This window comes from Engystomops pustulosus, chromosome 11 (genome assembly GCF_040894005.1).
Source record: "Engystomops pustulosus chromosome 11, aEngPut4.maternal, whole genome shotgun sequence".
Classification (NCBI taxonomy): Eukaryota; Metazoa; Chordata; class Amphibia; order Anura; family Leptodactylidae; genus Engystomops; species Engystomops pustulosus.
In genome coordinates, this window is record NC_092421.1 from 19603893 (window position 1) to 19625209 (window position 21317).

At 42.2% G+C, this 21317-nt stretch overlaps 1 protein-coding gene across 1 annotated transcript in view; it reads left to right on the top strand.

Annotated features, from left to right (window-relative positions):
* FAS (Fas cell surface death receptor) overlaps positions 1-21317 on the top strand; it is a 32916-nt gene that overhangs the window by 10100 nt on the left and 1499 nt on the right. The window contains exons 2-9 of the mRNA XM_072130024.1: positions 6728-6878; positions 7347-7484; positions 9639-9765; positions 11645-11703; positions 15186-15245; positions 15460-15482; positions 16993-17049; positions 18746-18773. Coding sequence (XP_071986125.1) covers positions 6728-6878; positions 7347-7484; positions 9639-9765; positions 11645-11703; positions 15186-15245; positions 15460-15482; positions 16993-17049; positions 18746-18773 — 643 coding nt within the window. The remainder of the gene's footprint in view (positions 1-6727; positions 6879-7346; positions 7485-9638; positions 9766-11644; positions 11704-15185; positions 15246-15459; positions 15483-16992; positions 17050-18745; positions 18774-21317) is intronic.

Consider the following 21317-nt stretch of genomic DNA (forward strand, 5'->3'; position numbering starts at 1 on the left):
CCCATACATGATTTTTTCACATGTAACTCCGACTTTGTGATCTACATGATCAAATGCCCATGTGGCCTCGCTTATGTGGGTGAGACCACACTACCCATCAAAGATAGAATTTCAAAACATAAATCTACCATCAGATTAAAGAACACTTTACTCCCAATACCAGCCCACTTCCTGAAAAAAAACATTCTATTAACCAACTAAAATTCCAGGTTATCGAACAAATAGGGACCCCGAGACGCGGTGGGGACCGAGTATCAATTCTGAAAAAAAGAGAGTCATTTTGGATTCACACACTACAAACGCTGTCACCTAAAGGAATGAATAGGGACTATAATATCCAAAGCTTCTGCTGATTTGCTATTAACATGAACAATTCTATTTTTGTTACAGAGACGCTGAAAACATACATATCATCAACGCTATGGTATTGTATATGCAATATAGTAGATATATGTCTAATTTGTGTCATTGCTATGTATTTGTTCCCCATTACTACTACTGCTGTTACTCCCATGATAGCATAGAACACACTGCAGACCACTTACTGCATTTCTACTTACCCAATATATAGGCATTTACCCAATATATAGGCATTTACCCTTTAGCCTATGGACCCCTATTTTCCTATATTTACTTCTTTATAACATCCCTCCTTGATACTACTATTGCGCCAATATCCTTATTTCTCCAACCCTTTAAACACATCTATTTACATCAGTATGTGTTACAATCACTCCCCCATTACCCCTACTCCAATCAGCGTACAATAGCCCATGCGTTCCACCTCGCGGCAACGGGTGGAACGCAAGCTATGACGCACTTCCGGTCCAGACCGGAAGTGACGTTTTTTGGCGCTCGAGCGCCGCATATCCCTATTCACAACACTTATCACCGCAGCGCTTCTACCACACAAGCGGACCCCGCTCTTCCCTTAAGCGCCTAGCCTGCATAGCAGCTTCTGAAAGCTTTACTTAACTTGCATACTGGTAAGCACTGTTTTTTACATTCTTATGCTTCCTTTACAGGTACCATTACTACTTGATTGCCCTGTCAAGCCTGCTACTACTGCATCCTATAGTATCCCTAAAGTCTCCCTGTTCATCCAATACTATATGAATTGATATATTATGCTAATTGATACATGATATAGCCTTATGTCACAGGAACTACCCTGACCTTTTCTGTATATGTATCATGCTTACTTGTTGTGCGAAATCTGTAAATATGCCCACTGTACATATCCCCCCTTTCCTTTTTTCCCATCTTTGTAACCTTCCTCACTATCATGCATAGATACTTATATGTTATTCCACCTTACTATTCACAGTGTCTGAAGAAGGTCAGTGATTGACCGAAACGTCACTTGAATATAACTGTGTGCAAAATAAAAAAATTCAAATTCATAATCAGTGTGACTGGATTCCGTACTATAATGTTATCTGCTAATGTCACACTGTGACACAGACTAATGCACTGATATATAGAGAGGGATCTTCTCAGAGATTATTATTGTGATTATTGAGACTATTATTATTATTATAAATTTTATTATTTTTATTATTATGGAGACGATTATTAATAATAGAAAAAATAATAATAATCATCTCAATAATAATAATAATAACAATAATAGTCGCAATAATTACAATAATCTCTGAGAAGATCCCTCTCTATATACCAAGGCATTAACCCCTTATGAACGCAGGTTTTTTTTCGCTCATTTCTCGCTCTCCACCTTCAAAAATCCATAACTTTTTCATTTTTCCGTGTACAGACCTGTGTGAGGGCTTATTTTGTGCGTAACAAATTTTACTTTCCCATAATGTTATTTATTTTAACATGCCGTGTACTGCGAAGCTGAAAAAAAATTCCAAATGTAGAAGAATTGAAAATAAAAACGCACGTGCACGTTCTTGTGGGCTCAGTTTTTACGACTTTGACTGTGCACTCAAAATAACACCTCAGCTTTATTCTTTGGTTTGGTGCGATCGTGGTGATACCAAATTTATACAGGTTTTATTGTGTTTTAATACATTTAAAAAAATTTAACAAATGTGTACAAAAAAGAAAAAAAAATTGCCATTTTCTGAAGCTAATAACTTTTTCATACTTTGGCGCACGGAGCTTTATGAGGTGTCATTTTTGGCAAAATGAGCTGATGTTTTCATTGCTACCATTTTGAGGTCTGTGCGACATATTGATCATTTTTTATTCCATTTTTTATGTCATGTAAAAAGGTGTAAAAGTCGCATTTCGGACATTTGGGCGCCATTTCCTGCCTCGGAGGTCACCGCCGCCCGTAACCGTTTTTATATTTTGATACCTAATATGTCTGTGATTTTTACTGTTTATTATGTTTTATATGAGTTCTAGCGAAAGGGGGGTGATTAGAATTTTTAATATTTTATTAATTTTTTTTCTTTTTTAAACTTTTTTTTTCTTTTTTTTTTCACTATTTTTTTAGACCATCTAGGGTACATTAACCCTAGATGGTCAGATCGTTCCTATTATATACTGCAATACTTCTGTATTGCAATATATGGCATTTTTGCAGCTCATTCATTACAATGAGCCACTGGCTCATTGTAACGAATCTGCAGAAGCCAGATAGCTTCGGGTCAAACGCGATCAGAATAAAGATGGCGGCGGCAACGGACCGGTTAATAGCCGTGATCGGTGCAAGCAACGACCGCGGTTATTAGCGGTGGGGGTTTGCTGCAATATGCAACAACCCCCACCCTTGTATGAAGAGGACTCAGCCCGGGAGTTAGTTACCAAAATTCTAATCCTTGATAATCACAGAGCTAATAGCTCAGTGGGTTGGGGCGCTGTGTTATTATTGTTCATGGACACTGCAGGTTCTTGGTTCAAATCCCAATGAGGACATTTTTTTTTATTTTTTAATTGAGATGATTTTTATTATTATAATATGGCTAAAATTTGGGGCGTGACCACGGAGTGATTGGGGGTGTGGCTTAGGGGGATCGTTGTAGATAGTAGTAGATACCAGTTCTGCACAGAGGCCGCAGTGTAATCCAATCACTTACAGGTGAGGTCCCTGATGTTGTCTCTTCCCTTCTGTCTGATATTCCAGGAGACTTCTTCCAGCCATGACTCTGCGGGTGTATAAAACAGACATAGTTTGCATCATCCTATATGCACCTCACACCTGACCTTCACATATTCAACAACCACACTGTCCCCCCTCATATATCATATATACCCTCACACCACAACTGTCCACACTGTATCCCCACATATATCATATATACCCCTCACACCGCAACTAACCACACTGTGCCCCACATATATCATATATACCCTCACACCACAACTAACCACACTGTGCCCCACATATATCATATATACCCCTCACACCACAACTGACCACACTGTATCCCCCACATATATCATATATACTCCTCACATCACAACTGACCACACTGTGGCCCCACATATATCATATATACCCCTCACACCACAACTGACCACACTGTACCTACACATATATCATATATACCCCTCACACCGCAACTAACCACACTGTGCCCCTCACATATATCATATATACCCCTCACACCACAACTTACCACACTGTGCCCCACATATATCATATATACCCCTCACACTGCAAATGACCATACTGTACCCCCACATATATCATATATACCCCTCACACCACAACTGACCACACTGTGCCCCCATATATATCATATATACCCCTCACACCGCAACTAACCACACTGTGCCCCTCACATATATCATATATACCCCTCACACCACAACTGACCACACTGTGCCCCCACATATATCATATATACCCCTCACACCACAACTGACCACACTGTGCCCCACATATATCATATATACCCCTTACACCACAACTAACCACACTGTGCCCCACATATATCATATATACCCTCACACCACAACTAACCACACTGTACCTACACATATATCATATATACGCCTCACACCACAACTGACCACACTGTGCTCCCACATATATCATATATACCCCTCACACCACAACTGACCACACTGTACCTACACATATATCATATATACCCTCACACCACAACTGACCACACTGTACCTACACATATATCATATATACCCCTCACACCACAACTGACCACACTGTACCTGCACATATATCATATATACCCTCACACCACAACTGACCACACTGTGCTCCCACATATATCATATATACCCCTCACACCACAACTGACCACACTGTACCCCCACATATATCATATATACCCCTCACACCACAACTGACCACACTGTGCTCCCACATATATCATATATACCCTCACACCACAACTGACCACACTGTACCCCCACATATATCATATATACCCCTCACACCACAACTGACCACACTGTGCTCCCACATATATCATATATACACCTCACACCACAACTGACCACACTGTGCCCCTCACATATATCATATATACCCCTCACACCACAACTGACCACACTGTGCCTCCACATATATCATATATACCCCTCACACCACTACTGACCACACTGTGCCCCCACATATATCATATATACCCTCACACCACAACTGACCATACTGCCTGATCTATCAAACAATAATAACGGTTTTCCACTGTGTTTAACCCCGTAGCGGAAAATAGCGCCCAAAGTCGAAAATGGCACTTTTTTTTTACCATTTTAAAAAATATAAAAAATTCTATAAAAAGAGATCTAAAGGTTGTACAGTCTTAAAATTGATAACGCCATCAAAAGTCGCAAAAAACAAAACCTCCCGAAGCTCTGCACACCAAAATATAAAAAAGTTATCAGCGGCAGAAGATCGCAAAATCCACCCAAAATTTTTTGAACAGGAGGTTTTAATTTTTGTAAATGTATCAAAACATTATAAAACCTATAAAAATTTGGTATCCCTGTAATTGTACCGACCCAAAGAATAAAGTAGACATGTTATTCGGGGCGTACAGTGAAATCCGTAAAATCTGCATCCCCCACATTGTCCGCATCCTGGCTGTGCAGATTTGCCAGATTTTAGGTGCCCCTATGATTTTTCTTGAAACACTGGGGCAGATTTACTTACCCGGTCCGTTCGTGATCCAGCGGCGCATTCTCTGCGCTGGATTCGGGTCCGGCAGGGATTCATCAAGGTAGTTCCTCCGCCGTGCACCAGGTGGCGCTGCTGCGCTGAAAAGCATCTGAACGCGCTGGAGTTCACCAGGCCGGACCAAGTGAAGGTGAGCGCGTCCCAAGCAACACATTTCTTTTTTTAAATGCGGTGGTTTTTCCGAATCCGTCTGCTTTTCGCTCGGCCACGCCCCCCCGATTTCCGTCGCGTGCATGCCGGCGCCGATGCACCACAATCCGATCACGTGCGCCAAAATCTCGGGGCAATACAGGGAAAATCGGCGCAAATCGGAAATATTCGGGTAACACGTCGGGAAAACGCGAATCGGGCCCTTAGTAAATGACCCCCACTATGTTTACACCATTTACCGTACTCATCTTTTAGATCAGAAATGTGCAGCAATGAGCATGTGACGACTGGAAATAATTATAGATCACAAAGTGTCTGTATCTTCCGAGTTACTCAGATCTTTATATAGATACATTTAACGATTCCTATACCTCTGTATGAATAACAGCACATCTACCGTATTTTCCGGACTATAAGGCGCACCTGATTATAAGGAGCACTATCAATAAATGCCTGCTAAAACGTCTAGGTTCATATATAAGGCGCACAGGATTATAAGGATGAATGACCAGCAGGTGGCAGACCTGTGCACAGTTCAAGGCAGCTGTTGTCTGTAAGTACGGTTTTTGTGCACCTTATAGTCCGAAAAATACGGTAAGTCTATATAGTATAATCTTCATTGGAAACTAAACACTTTGTGGAGGTTATACAAATACAACTCATTTTATGCAAAAATATAGGGGCTTATTTACCAAGGGTCCGCGGATCGCATTTCTCGGATGTTTTCGTGGATCGGGCCGCTGGGACAGGTATTTATCAGGTGATTGTGTTGCAATCGCGTTTTGCCGCAATTGCACCGGCTTTCATGCGACACAAATCGGGGAGCGGGCCGTCTGACGATCCGAGGGATTCGGACAAACCGTGGGACAAACTGGACCGAGTAAGTGAATGAGACCCATAAAGTCAGGGTTAGTTGAAGGTCCTGGGCCCCAAAACAACATCCACAGCAGGAAGAAGAACTTTGTATTAACGGAAACCCACCACCAGTTTTGATCATACAAAGCTGCTATTAGGCAGTCCTGAAGATCTGTGTAGCCATAACTGTGTGTGTTGTTAGTAGCAGCAGGGCTGTGAATATTTTATTAAAATATCAGGATTGTAGCTGGACTTGGTGCACTCCAGTGTAAGTTCTCACAGTACAGCAAATTTATCCTCTCTGAGTAAGAGCAGTAGCAGGCTTCTGTAAGTTAAGAGCACAGAGAAGGAGCTGGAGAGCAATTTGAATGCAGAGATGAAAGAATAAAGCAGTGGGAGGACATTGCTTCAGTGTTCCAAGTCCAGCTACAATCCTGGAACGTATGCATTTTTAGAGTAATGTTTACACAGCTCTGCAGGGCCAATACCTTAACACTATCTGCAGAATTATATGGTCATTACTGCTGGTAGATTGCCAGTAGGATGTACTACCATATAGATAACTATTACTAGTAAAGACTTACCTTTTATGCATTCTTATCTTTGTAGGTTCTATTAATCGGTTATGTTGCATTAGGTCATAGCTCATTAGAGAGACAAGTAGAGAGACAAGAAACACACAAGATATTAAAGAAACAAAGTCCATGTCCGAGAGATGAATACTACGTAGAGCAACACTGCTGTAAGCTCTGCAATGAAGGTAGGTTACATTTTATCAGATACAGTACTATTGGTTTATGTGCATTGTTTCTGGTATTGTAGTTTAGCCTCTGTATCAGGAGCACCCTGTGAAAAAGAGGTGTGCACTTTATAATGAGCACCTATGCTCTTCTAGTCATAGACTGCTCATTATATTGCTTTGTATTTATTAAAGGGGTTTCCCAGGTTCTGCATATGGTTGGATGGGCCATTAGAGTGGCAGCTCTTATCACCCCTGCAGCATAGGTTCTGAATATGGTTGAATGGACCATGGTCCTTAGGATGTACCATTAGGGGGCAATTTTTATCAATCCTGTATTACAGGGCTGTGACACTATTATGACAAATGAAATCGGATGTAATACAATAATAAATGTGAATATGTTCAATGCAAAAGAGATGTAGGAATATGTATTGCGCAGTGTAATGGAAGGTTCCTGACAACTGAGCATCTACTTTTTTTTTAAAGGTACATATGCAAAGGCTGACTGCGATGTGAATCATGGCAATCCAGAATGCAAGGGTTGTACAGAGGGAGTGTCCTATATGGACAAGAAGAATGGATATCATGAGTGCTTAAATTGCTTAATATGTGACGATGTGTTAGGTATGTTCTAGTATTTAAAGGGATACATGTATCTTTGTTTTGGCTTTTTCTTCTTTGTTTTTTTTTTTTTTTTTGCACCTAAGACAACCTCCCCTCCAGGGTCTGGACAAGGGGTAGGCCAGGGTAGGCAATCCCCTAAGGTGCCACCCACACCTTCTACACTTGGGGGCGTTGTCCCAGGCCTAAATAGCAGTCAGTCGTATGTGCGTCTTTAAGACGCACATACTGCTGATTGCTGAATGCAGGCAGCAATGTTACCCTCTGTGTGTCCCAGACAGCGCTGACAGCATTGTTGATTAGGCCACGGTGCCACTTGAGTCATAGAGAGGACGCTGGCATCCATTTGCGCCCTGGGAAAAAAGAACGTAAGAGCGCGCAGCAGGCGGCTGCAGGGAGTGCAGGTAGGTATTTTTTTTGCTATGCTGCATATATAGTGAGATGCTGGGCTACCTTTATCCAGGCGGCATGTACCTCTCTACCTATATCCACGGCATAAGATCTTGGCTACCTATATCCAGGGAGTATGTGCTGGCTAACTATATCCAGGGGGCATGTTCTGGGATACCTATATATTGGGGGCATGTTCTGGGATACCAATATTCAGGGGGCATGTTCTGGGCTTCCTATGTACTGGGTAACATGTGTGGGCTACCTATATACAGGGGACAGGAATCGCAGGCAAATCGCAGAATAGCTTTCTCTCAGGCTGTGAGGCACAAAGATCCGGCAAGAGTGTGAGGAAGGTGCAGGGTTTTTAAAGGGGAAGTGATCAGCCAGTGCACCAATTAGCGGTGCACTGGCCCTTTAAATTTCCTGAAGATGCCGCGTGCGCGCCCTAGGAGGCGGGGACGCGCGTGGCCGGAACCTGGCAGCGATTCCGGAGCGGGGAGAGGTGAGTCGCGCCGGCACCGCACCTGCGTGCCTTGGGAAGCATGGGTGAGCCCGCGACCAGCGATTTGGGTCGCGGGACCACCCGTGACACCTATATACTGGTGGTATGTGCAGGGCTACCTATATATAGGTGGCTTGTTCCAGGCTACCTATATTCTGGGGACATGTTCTGGGCTTCCTACATACCAGGGGAATGTTCTGAGCTGCTTATATAGTGGGGAGAAGTTTTGGGCTAACTATGTACTGGGGCAGTGTGCTTGGGCTGCCTATACACTCGGGGCATATGCTGGACTGGGCTACCTATATACTGTATATGTACTATATATGTTTGCGTGGATTTCCTCCTCTGGTTTCCTCAAACATATCCTTATATACATGACATTTTCCATTTTCAAATGCATCATAGTTGTGGGTGGTACAGAACTGGAGATATTGGCAGTTCTGTCTGAAATTGGCTTTAACTGCCTGTATCTCCAGATTTGTAGCTTACAAAACCAAAAGTGAGTTGAAGAATAAGATTCGCATCTTCACAGTGAATTCAAAACCATGGTTCTCGCTACGATTGAGACCAAGATCAAAAACTCAAAAGAGTTCAAAAATGCATTTATGATGAGACCAACCCCCAGCACTCACACAGATCGGCTGTTCTTAAGACTTGAGACTGGATCAGGGAGCAGACAGACATTCTCAATGTAGTGGCTAATAAAAGCCTTTGCATCTTAGCTCCCATCCAGTCACATGACTAGGAGCTGAACTGCAGTAACCAGGTCTGATAACTACATAGAGGATAGAGCTGTCCACTTCTTGATCCTTTTGTAGTGTTGTCTGGTGTTGGACCCACAAGGTCTTTGTCACGGGTGGTCCCGCGACCCATATCGCGGGTCACCGGCTCACCCATGCCCCTAGCTCCCAGCAGGCACAGCGCAAGCACTTCTCACCTGTCCCCGCTCCCGAGTCTCGGCCTCGCTCTGTGCGTGATAACCGGGTGCCACTTAGACTCCGGTCCCAGGTAGTGGCTTGTGTCATCGTCCGCAGTGGTTCAGAGGATCCATAACCTCTGAGCCTGACAGTCTTATTTTGAGAACTTATGCTATGGATAAGTTATGAGTATTTTAACCAAAAAAATCCCTTTAATACGAAAAAAAATATGAAATATTATTAAATTAGGAACAGAGCAATGACTGGGATACCAGTGTCTTATGTTATTATATGTGAATCAAAAGTTGGTTGTTAATATTTCTTCATTTTTTCCATGATTTGTAGGCCAGAACTTGACAGAAGCCTGTACTGTGTTCAAAAACACCGTCTGCAAATGTAAAGAAAACTATTTCTGTGCCGACACTGAAACTTCTCCTTCTGATGGCTGCACAAAGTGCCAAGAATGCACCAAGTGGGTGTGAAAAATATTACTATAGTTTGTCTTAAATGTAATTTTTTAGTACCTGTATTATATTACATCAGATCTATAAAGGGACTAAATCTTTCAGTAAATAGGAATGTTTGTAGTGCAGTCCTTAACAGCAACGTGGTACTAAATTTAAAACTCTGTCCCCACAAAAGAAACATATCCTCTATCCACTGGATAGGGGGAAGTTTTTTTTATTTTTTATTTTTTGTAGACCCACTGTGATCAGGAAAATAGCAAAAAGTGCTCTGCTGGGGGTCAGTGACATAATGAAACTATATGTATCCCCACCACACTGGTACAACAGTGCTTCTTGTGCCCCAATACTCCTTTCTCTATGTGTCTAATGACACCAGAGGTACAAATAGGAGAAACCAGGTGGCCAATCAATGGCTAAAACTAGTCACCACTAAACACACACTGATTGGCAGAGTGACCTCACTAAGTGTGGTGTGTGGTGTGGACGTGCAGTTGCAGTACGAGTAGGAGTGGTAAATACAGATATATTATGTTACCAGTAGAGATGAGCGAGCACTAAAATGCTCGAGTGCTCGTTATTCGAGACAAACTTTTCCTGATGCTCGAGTGCTCGTCTCGAATAACGAGCCCCATTGAAGTCAATGGGAGACCTGAGCATTTTTCAAAGGGACCATGGTTCGGGAATAAAATGTGTTATTTAATTGAAAAAGAATGTCTTCTGATAAGTTATCAGATGTATGCAAACATCTGCAATCTATTCTTCACTGTTCCGCGTGTATATTATCTCCCGACAAGTTAGCAGATGTGAAGAACAGTGAAGAATAGAATAAAAACAGTGAACACAGGATCATTTAAGTGAAAAACGCAGTGAAGAACACAGTGAAGAATAGATTGCAGATGTTCTGCATATTTGCTTACTTGTCGGGAGATACGCTGTCCCGGGATCCGCTCCTCTTCTTCCACTGAAGTCTCCCCGATCTCTCTGCCCTTCCCAATTTCTCTGCCCTTCCCTATGTCTCTGTCCTGTTCCCCGATCTCTCTGTGCTACTCCCCGATGTCTCTGCCCTCCCCGATGTCTCTGCCCTCCCCGATGTCTCTGTCCTGTTCACTGATTTCTCTGTCTTCCTCCCCGATGTCTATGTTCTGTTTCCCGATGTCTCTGTCCTACCTTATGTCTTTGCGCTGCTCCCCGATGTCTCTGTGCTGCTCCCCGATGTCTCTGTGCTGCTCCCCGATGTCTGTGTGCTGCTCCCCGATGTCTGTGTGCTGCTCCCCGATTTCTCTGTGCTGCTCCCCGATTTATCTGTGCTGCTCCCCGATGTCTCTGTGCTGCTCCCTGATGTTTGCGTCCCACATTGATTGGGAGGGGGGGGAGTCAATGATCACATGTGTTACTGTTTGAGCTTGGGTCCGGCGCCCGGGCAGGATTTACTTCAGAATTTAATAGGGCCCGATCATGCCCAGTTATTACCCCCAGCAGAGAAATTTTCCCCATAATTTTACTTACTTAAAAAACCCTTTTAAAGCAACTTGTCCCACATTCGGGGATCCAAATATTACAGCTGATACTCAGAGCTCTGCTACTCCTAGCCCAACCATTGGCAGAAAACAGTGGGAATTAATGGTAGCCACTAACACCCATTGAAGAGCCCAGGAAAAGGTGGTTCCCTAAAATAAAAAAAATGGATTAAATAAGTCTGGTTTCACAGAGCAACCATTGGTGAACTGAAGAACCACAGTAAACAATCTACGGTAAGTAGGGGTTAAAGTGATCCCATAGGCAATAAACATAGGACCCCTTTATAGAGTGAGGCACATAGTTTATACATAATAGCTTCATAAATCAAGTAGTTTCTTTTCTACTAATGTTTCTCCTGTTCTCTAGGTGTGACAACGGCTACGATGAGACCTGTCAACCTGCAAAGGATGCGGTGTGCAGAGCCAGTGAGTGTCCATGTAAATCCAGCTGATATATATTATAAAGCCAAATGTATACAGTCCTAAACATGGATTATAATACTGTATGCTGATTATATAAGGCCACCTATACAAACGATCAATATCCATAAACTATGAATAATAACTAAACCTCTGGAGCTGGATGGTGGTCCAGAAAGAATATACAAGCAAAGTGAAAAGGTACGGGGTGAATTGAGTGACGCTACATCCAGAGTAGGGTATTCAAGGTTTTATTGGGAATAATTATGACAACGCGTTTCAACCCCGTATTGGTGTTGCACATGTACAGAGTACATGTAAATAAATACGTAAATAAATGGGTAAATGTGTACAAAAATTTAGTTTTATAATGTGGAATGATGTACTGGTGTACCTGGAGAAGGGGAAAACAGGGATCAATCTCTGGCCGTTATCTAGAACTTGAGGAGAAGAAGCAAAAGTAAACAATGGTTGTAGGGAGATAGAATGAAAGCTGGTGATGTCTGGCTACGGGGAGAGCTTACCACTGCGCTGTGGTGCTGCGCGCTGTCTAGTCTTGTCTCATTGACAATAGTGTCAGCTGAGAAGTATGCGCAGGCGCAATGGTACAGAAGTGTACCTGTACTGGGCACCAGCAATAATTAGGGAGAAGGAAGTTGTAGACAAGGCATATTTCGGTGAAAATAAATGAATAAATAAATGGATATAAAGTGGAAGTATAGCATTGTTAATCCAATCAACTTACTAATTAACTTTTTTTATATATGTTTTCAATTATTTTATCATAACCACAGCCTCTGACCTGATGAAGACACCAATACAGTGTTGAAAGTGTTGTCATAATTATTACCAATAAAACCTTGAATACCCTACTCCGGATGTAGTGACTCAATTCACCCCATACCTTTTTCACTTCACTTGCTTATTAAGGTGATTTAAGACACTACAAGTCCTTATGGAGGTCCGGATTGGTGTCGCCTTTTTTTGTCTGTGTGTCGCAGCTATAAAAAAATCGTTTTACTTACTTACAGAGGAGTCCAATCAGCAGCATTAGACCCATTTCTGGGGCACGTGGCACCTGAGCAGTGAGTCAGTGAATCCATTGTAGCACAACCAGGTTTCATTGCACATGTGATGTACTTACAGGACGTAATACATTGGCTTCATTGACTCACTTTGCAGGCACCGTGGGTTCCAGTCCAGGGTAAATATATACACTGTAAGTTTGCTCATTTTCTGTGGTGACAGAGGGAAATTTGAGGGCACTAAACCACCAATTTGTCAGTGGTTCACTGTTTCAAATCAACTAGACACGTTCCATTTACTTAAAGCAGCTTCTCTGTGCATTTTTCTGTTCCTTCTTTCTCCTGCAGTGAGCAGTGTATCTGAAGTCCCCACACAGCATAGAGAAAAGGGCAGTAGTTAAGTTTCCATAGCTACAGAAAATTTCCTTTGCTGATTCAGAGGAAGAGGAAGAGATGTCTGACTATTATTTTATTATTTTTATTTTTTTTGCATACCGGTTTATGTATCTTGACATCAAAATCCATCATAATAAACCAGGGAAACTTACTTATAGATCCGGGCACCGTGACTGTGGTAATCTTCTTATATTTGTTATCCATGGCCTCCTTTCTTCTAATCAACTTTTACAATTAAGCTACAGAGCCTGAATGGCTCCTGTGGGTGTTACCAAAGCCTCTCTGTACTGCAGAACCAGAGGATGTTACACTGTGAGACTACATGATGCAGAGAAAGCGGGAAGTGCTGAGGGAGACAGTGTAAGAGCCCATGAAGCTACAACATGAAAGGGCTCTGGTAATGCCCCCTGAGCCCTTCTGTCTCATTAGCATCATTTTAATTGTTGATTTTATAAGAAAAGGAGGCCTTGAATAACAAATATAAGTAGACTACCACAATCATGCATGCATCTGTCTATGTTTAATTTTCCATGCTTGATTTTCATGGTAGGTTTCTTATAAGGTATGATGTACCGACATGATGTCTGCAGTCAGTCATTGCTTTGTGGAGTCATGTACTGATTACTGGTAGTTCTAATGGTCATGTACACTCACCGGCTACTTTATTAGGTACGCCATGCTAGTAACGGGTTGGACCCCCTTTTGCCTTCAGAACTGCCTCAATTCTTCGTGGCATAGATTCAACAAGGTGCTGGAAGCTCCTCAGAGATTTTGGTCCATATTGACATGATGGCATCACACAGTTGCCGCAGATTTGTCGGCTGCACATCCATGATGCGAATCTCCCGTTCCACCACATCCCAAAGATGCTCTATTGGATTGAGATCTGGTGACTGTGGAGGCCATTTGAGTACAGTGAACTCATTGTCATGTTCAAGAAACCAGTCTGAGATGATTCCAGCTTTATGACATGGCGCATTATCCTGCTGAAAGTAGCCATCAGATGTTACAGGGTACATTGTGGTCATAAAGTGATGGACATGGTCAGCAACAATACTCAGGTAGGCTGTGGCGTTGCAACGATGCTCAATTGGTAGCAAGGGGCCCAAAGAGTGCCAAGAAAATATTCCCCACACCATGACACCACCACCACCAGCCTGAACCGTTGATACAAGGCAGGATGGATCCATGCTTTCATGTTGTTGACGCCAAATTCTGACCCTACCATCCGAATGTCGCAGCAGAAATCGAGACTCATCAGACCAGACCAACGTTTTTCCAATCTTCTACTGTCCAATTTCGATGAGCTTGTGCAAATTGTAGCCTCAGTTTCCTGTTCTTAGCTGAAAGGAGTGGCACCCGGTGTGGTCTTCTGCTGCTGTAGCCCATCTGCCTCAAAGTTCGACGTACTGTGCGTTCAGAGATGCTCTTCTGCCTACCTTGGTTGTAACGGGTGGCGATTTGAGTCACTGTTGCCTTTCTATCAGCTCGAACCAGTCTGCCCATTCTCCTCTGACCTCTGGCATCAACAAGGCATTTCCGCCCACAGAACTGCCGCTCACTGGATGTTTTTTCTTTTTCGGACCATTCTCTGTAAACCCTAGAGATGGTTGTGCGTGAAAATCCCAGTAGATCAGCAGTTTCTGAAATACTCAGACCAGCCCTTCTGGCACCAACAACCATGCCACGTTCAAAGGCACTCAAATCACCTTTCTTCCCCATACTGATGCTCGGTTTGAACTGCAGGAGATTGTTTTGACCATGTCTACATGCCTAAATGCACTGAGTTGCCACCATGTGATTGGCTGATTAGAAATTAAGTGTTAACGAACAGTTGGATAGGTGTACCTAATAAAGTGGCCGGTGAGTGTATGTAGGTAGTATGTGATCAGCTACATGGAAGTACACAGAGTATGGTGAATACTATGCAAGTAGCAACATAGTAGCAGTGGTGAATTAAATCGGTATTTCATTTTATTCTAAAAAAAAAAGTTTGAATAATAGAATATTATAATTTTAGAAAAATACATACTGAGCATAACAAAATGCAAATATTTTTTCCTATAGCTACAAAGAGACACCACTACTTAGTGCCAGGTGCATTTGGACTTCTTGTAGTAATCTCATGTAAGTAAAATAAGTTTCAGTATTATATGTGTTTTAGTGTTACTGTAGATCCAATTTAAGTAATGTACCCTATCCTATCTTCAGGGTAGGTGATAAGTCTGATTGCTAGTGGTCTGACCTCTAAGACCCCCACCAATCATGAGTGCATCCCTATTTAAAAGTAACAGTATGCTCACCATATCCACTACCTAAGCATATGTCATTTGTATTTTAGGTATTGTATGCGGCTTTTCGCGGGTGAGTATATGTATAGAGTTTTGAAGACAATATTAAAGATGCTAAATTGCAAACACATATACAGATACAACATGTCACACATAACTTTGACAGTGAATATGATAAAAAAGCAACACTCAAAAAACAACACCAAAAAGTACATTGTTGTACTTTGTGCTTCCCATAAAGTTTTTTTTTTTAATAAAAAGTGATTAATAATGGTACCTACCAATGGTTCCACAATAAAACATAATACTGTAAAAAAAAAATATAATTGGTTTCTCTATTTGTTTCTCATATTTAGTATCTCTTTTTTATCTCTTTTATTTTATTCAACAGTTAGACAATTATATAAAACAAACATGTACAAAAAATTTGCATGTTAAAAGAAGTAATACAGATTTTAAAAAGTACGGTAGACCTAAATGTGTCTAATACTGTCACACTTGTGGGGACAAGTGTAGGGAAAAGTCTCTATGGGAAGAGTCTGTGGACCCTCTGGACCACCGCGGGGGATGATGGTACTAGCTGCAACCCGGGACCAGAGTCTAAGTGGCCCCTGGTCTTCACCAGAGCCCGCCGCAAAGCGGGAAGGTCTTGCTGCGGTGGGGTGCCACCAGGTCGTTCCACGGGTGCGACTAGGCCCACGGTGGCAGCCAAGGTAGGGAAGCAGGAAAGAGGAACCACAGGATGACACAGGAACCACAGGGACAGATCACCGGAGTAGAAACCACACGGACAGACCACCAGAGCTGGACACAGGAACAGACCTCGGCAGGATGACAGGACCTCGACAGGATGGCAGGACATCGACAGGATGGCAGGACCACTGGCATACAGGACCGCCACAGGAATACAGGACCGCCACAGGGATACAGGACCGCCACAGGGATACAGGACCGCCACTGGGATACAGGACCGCCACTGGGATACAGGACCGCCACTGGGATACAGGACCACCACAGGGATACAGGACTGCCACAGGAAACCCAGGAACACGAAGGAACACTTGAGTGCAGACACACAGAGGAATCCTGGAAACGCTGGAACACGAAGGATTACTTGAAAACACAGGGGGGCTTTCACTTCAGGGATAATGATTTGAAGATCCGGCAGAGAGTGAAGGGAGGTGCCGGATTATAAGGACAAGCTGGATTAGCCAGCGCCAATCAGAAGGACGCTGGCCCTTTAAGGCAGGACAAGCCGGCCCACGCACGCCCTACCATCGGGAGTGCACAGCCTAGTCAGAGGAGGCATGCGGCCTGGACGGGACCACAGCTTGGAGCCTGGAGAGGTAAGATTGGGCCGGGGGAACGGGGACACGGCGCCACACAGGAGGATGATATATTTTCTACTTTAAATTTTAATAAAAAATCCACAGGGTTAAAGTGGACCTGATGTTGTCATTGTCATTGTTTTTTTTATATAATTCTTATTATAAAAATGTTTATAAAATTTTGGGATTCTAACTACTTTGACGGTATGATTATTTTTTTAAACATGGTATATTAACCTGTTGGTGTTTCCTTAGGTGCGCAAAGCAACTACAGGTCCTCATTTAACAACAGATGTGACTATTGTTTCCCCGGTATGACATATCTATCTTTCTATCTTCCACACCTTCTTTGTTGGGTACTTCCCTATAAAATTATAAGTTTCTCACAACTCTTGTAAACTGTAGACAATGTTAGGTAGCGGGAGTGGAGAGCTGTTTAACTGGTGAATGATCACCCACTGTGTTTTTGGGTCCCATAGACCATAGATCATTTATGGGGGGAGGGGGGGGATTTAGGAGGCTCTGTTAGGAGAAGGCAGAAGCAGTACTCACCACTTCTGTCAGCAAACAGCAAAGATCCTGGTGGTCATGTGATAAAACATGTGACCATGTTAAATATATATATAGGTTCATACTGACCTTTAAGGGACATAAAGTAAAAATAAAACTTAAGGAAAAAAAAAATAAATAATAAAAAAATACTTTCAAAAAATTACGCCAAAATGGTTCCCCTCCTTCAGTCACTAACGTCCCCCTAAAATAGACTATATCAAAATGTGCAGCTCAGAATGACAAACACTTTTATAATTTCTGTCTAAGGCTATATTCACACGACCGTATGGGGGACGTATATACGCTATGTATACATCCCCCATAGACGGCAAAGGGCTCAGGGCGCTGCACGGGAGCGGTACACACGCGTGCGGCACTGTACCATTCCGTAACCGGGAGAAAGATAGGACATATCCGATCATTCCCCGGAATACGCAGCCAAGCACCATACATCGCTATGGAGAGGGGCCTACTTCTCACCCCGGTGCCGACTTGTGCCCACCGTACTACGGTGGATGTAATGGTATATGTATGGTAATAATGGTATATTACAGTCAGAAAAATAGCTAAAATTTGAAAAACATAATTTATTTGTAATTTTTTTTTTTACTTTTAAGCCCAATTTTTTTTAAAGGAAACCTACCAGCAGTAAGATGTGATGTAAAATCACTTACATGTACAATAAAGAGTAGACTCTATTTGTGAGGGAATTTGGTAGAATTGGGAGATTTTACCGTTCACTTGCTGTGCCAAAAGAGGAAGGAGGCGAGCAGGAAGGTCTGCTGGGCGTTGCATAAGTCTCAGACAATGGGGCATGGAGGGGCTCTGGTGAAGCCCCCCTCAGATCCCTTAGACTCATTTGTATATTTTTAAAAGTGCTTACTTTTAATATTAGACCAGTTGCAGACTGAGGGCGACCACAGCAAAATGTAACGCTGCTTACCTGATTCTGCTGCTAGATAACATTAAAAATGATAATTTAAGAAGCCTGCATTTCTACTGAAAACAAAATGCTGCAAAAATCACATCACTAGTCCACAAAATGAAAAAGTTAGAGCCAATAAAAGCATGCATACAAAAACAGACAAATTGTATTTGGTCCTGAAGTCGCTGATACGGAAGCATCTGACTTTGTGCTCAGTGTAGTGGATGGAAGCTGTAACTGCAGGAACGCCTTCCATTGACATCTATGGGAGCTGAGCCTATAGTTTCGGCCACTGCACAAAGTATAGCGCCAACTGCTGCCTATGTTTATACCAGACCGATTCCGGATCTTGGTGTGTCCCCTCATAGGTTGATGTGTGCCCTCGGAAATTGAGGATAGGCTATCAATTGCAATTCCTGGTCATCTCCTTTAAATATGACTTTTTCTGAAGTTACTTTTTGATTTTTTTTTTTGTTAATTGTCTCAACCTTTGATAATGCAGTTATTTATCTGCTCTTTTCTTTCCTCCAGGGTCCAAGTTTTCCCGAAGAACTAAATGGTAATTCACTACTTACCAGAATGCAAAGCTATTGCTATCATTGATATTTCAGACACATTGGGGCTCATTTACTAAGGGTCTCATCGGGTTTCCCGATGATTTCCATTTTGCGCCGAATTGCCCCACGCGGTCGGTTTTTGGCGCATCGGCCGGCCAGGGGGCGGGGTGTCGGATAACGCGACAGATTCGGACAACGCACGGGATTTAACATTTAGAATTGTGTCGCAAGACATACACTCACATGCACCGGGAAGAGGAAGGTGAACTCCGGCGGACCTCGGCGCGGAAGCGACAGATGCAGGAAATTGGACGCATGCGTTGTCCGGGTTGTCCAACGGCCCGCCCCCCGATTTCTGTTGAGTGCAAGCCGATGCGCCAAAATCTGATTGCGTGCACCAAAATCCTGGGGCAATTCTGCGCAAAATGGAAATCGTCGGGAAACCCGACGAAAATGTGCTCCGCGGACCCTTTGTAAATGAGCCCCATTATATGATTATATAATTATACATATATTTATCTTATAGAGTGATAAGGAGCGAACTAGAACTGTGCTTTACTTGCAGTTTTTGTCACAATTCTTACATCTGCCACGCTCTAGATGTGACCCTGCCCCGATACCCATGCATCTCAACCTCTTAGGGCTCATTCACGCGAATGTAATGGGGACCGTTATGCGGCCACACCAGTGGCGTTGTATTGGGCGCACATACGTTGTGCAAATGTACCCTTCACATCTTGTCCCTTTTTTCATTTTTGGGTTTCCAGTTTCTGATCCCCACCTTCAAAAGTCAATGAGAGTTGCATGAGGGCTTGTTTTCTGTGTAACAAATTGTACTTTCCACTGACGGTATTTAACATTACATGGCATGTACTGGGAGCAGGAAAAACTATTCCAAATGTAGTGAAATTGGCAAAAAAAAAGCCTATTCGTGCCATTGTCTTGTGGGCTCTGTATTTACACCTTTTACTTTTTATTTCAAATGACACTTCCCATTTATTCCTTGTGTTGGGGTGGTCACAAAGATACCAATTTTATATTGGTATTAATATGTTTTTTTTTAATGTAAATACTTTTGTAGAAAAAAAAATGTCTTCATGTTGCCATGTCCTGACGCTAACTTTTTAGCATCATACTACAGCTTGTATGGTCTTGTTTTTTGTGGCATGAAATTATTTTTTAATTGCTGCCATTTTGCATAGTGAACAATATTTTGATGACTTTTCCTTAAGATTTTTATTAGCTGCAAAATGGCGAAAAAAATGGCGCTTGGTCATTTTCCATTACAGGGTTCACTGTTGGGAATAACCTTTTTGATATAATGATAGGAAATTCAAGATGCGGTGTTATGATTTTAATTGTTTATTTATTATCAGTTCTAGTGAAAGGTTTAGGTTTTAAATTTTTTTTAACCTTTTAAAAATCAATTTTTTAAAAAAACTATTTAAAAACAATTTTTAGACCCCTTAGGGTACTTTAACTAGTTGGTCTGATTGATCTTATCATATACTGTACTGCTACACTACAGTAAAGCAGTATATGGCGTTTTTGCACATGATCATCCCAAAGCTTAAGTGGATGGCCGGAGAGAAAATTTTAAAGTCATAAAAAAAAATAACAAGAGCAAGTTATATAACACAAAATAGAGAAAAAAATATTTTCACTATGACCGGAGCTCCAAGGATTCTAAAACTTCGTTGAACAGCACCAATCTTCAATTTCTCCTGCTGAAAGTATGTCACCATTCAGACTAGCACCATCGCATTCTCATTCTCCTCCTTTATTATATTGTAACTGGAAGAAAATATGCAGGCAGATGGTGTGGTACGTTCCAACAAGGTTAAAATTTATTCCAATTCATTATACTCACAAAAATCCAATAAAAATGCGCATATCACAAATTCACATAACGGGACGCTAGCTTTCTATCCGCCCGACCCAGGGTTTCGCCGGCAAGGCTTCTTCCAGCAACGCCCCGGAAGAAGCCTTGCCGGCGAAACCCTGGGTGGGGCGGATAGAAAGCTAGCGTCCCGTTATGTGAATTTGTGATATGCGCATTTTTATTGCATTTTTGTGAGTATAATGAATTGGAATAAATTTTAACCTTGTTGGAACGTACCACACCATCTGCCTGCATATTTTCTTCCAGTTACAATATAATAAAGGAGGAGAATGAGAATGTGATGGTGCTAGTCTGAATGGTGACATACTTTCAGCAGGAGAAATTGAAGATTGGTGCTGTTCATCGAAGTTTTAGAATCCTTGGAGCTCCGGTCATAGTGAAAATATTTTTTTCTCTATTTTGTGGACTTTTTTCAAAGACTGTGTGGACTGGTCTTATACCGTGAGTAGCTCCTTAAGGGGCAAACTGTGCACCACAAACAACTGTGTTTTTAAGTTATATAACAATATCCTGGGCATTTGGAGCAACATTGGTTTGTACTGATTATATATTGAAAAGAACAGAACCTTAGATAAAACTTCTACAATTAGAATTTTGGGTCATTTGCCCATTTCTTATAATAATATAATATAAAAAGTAGTAT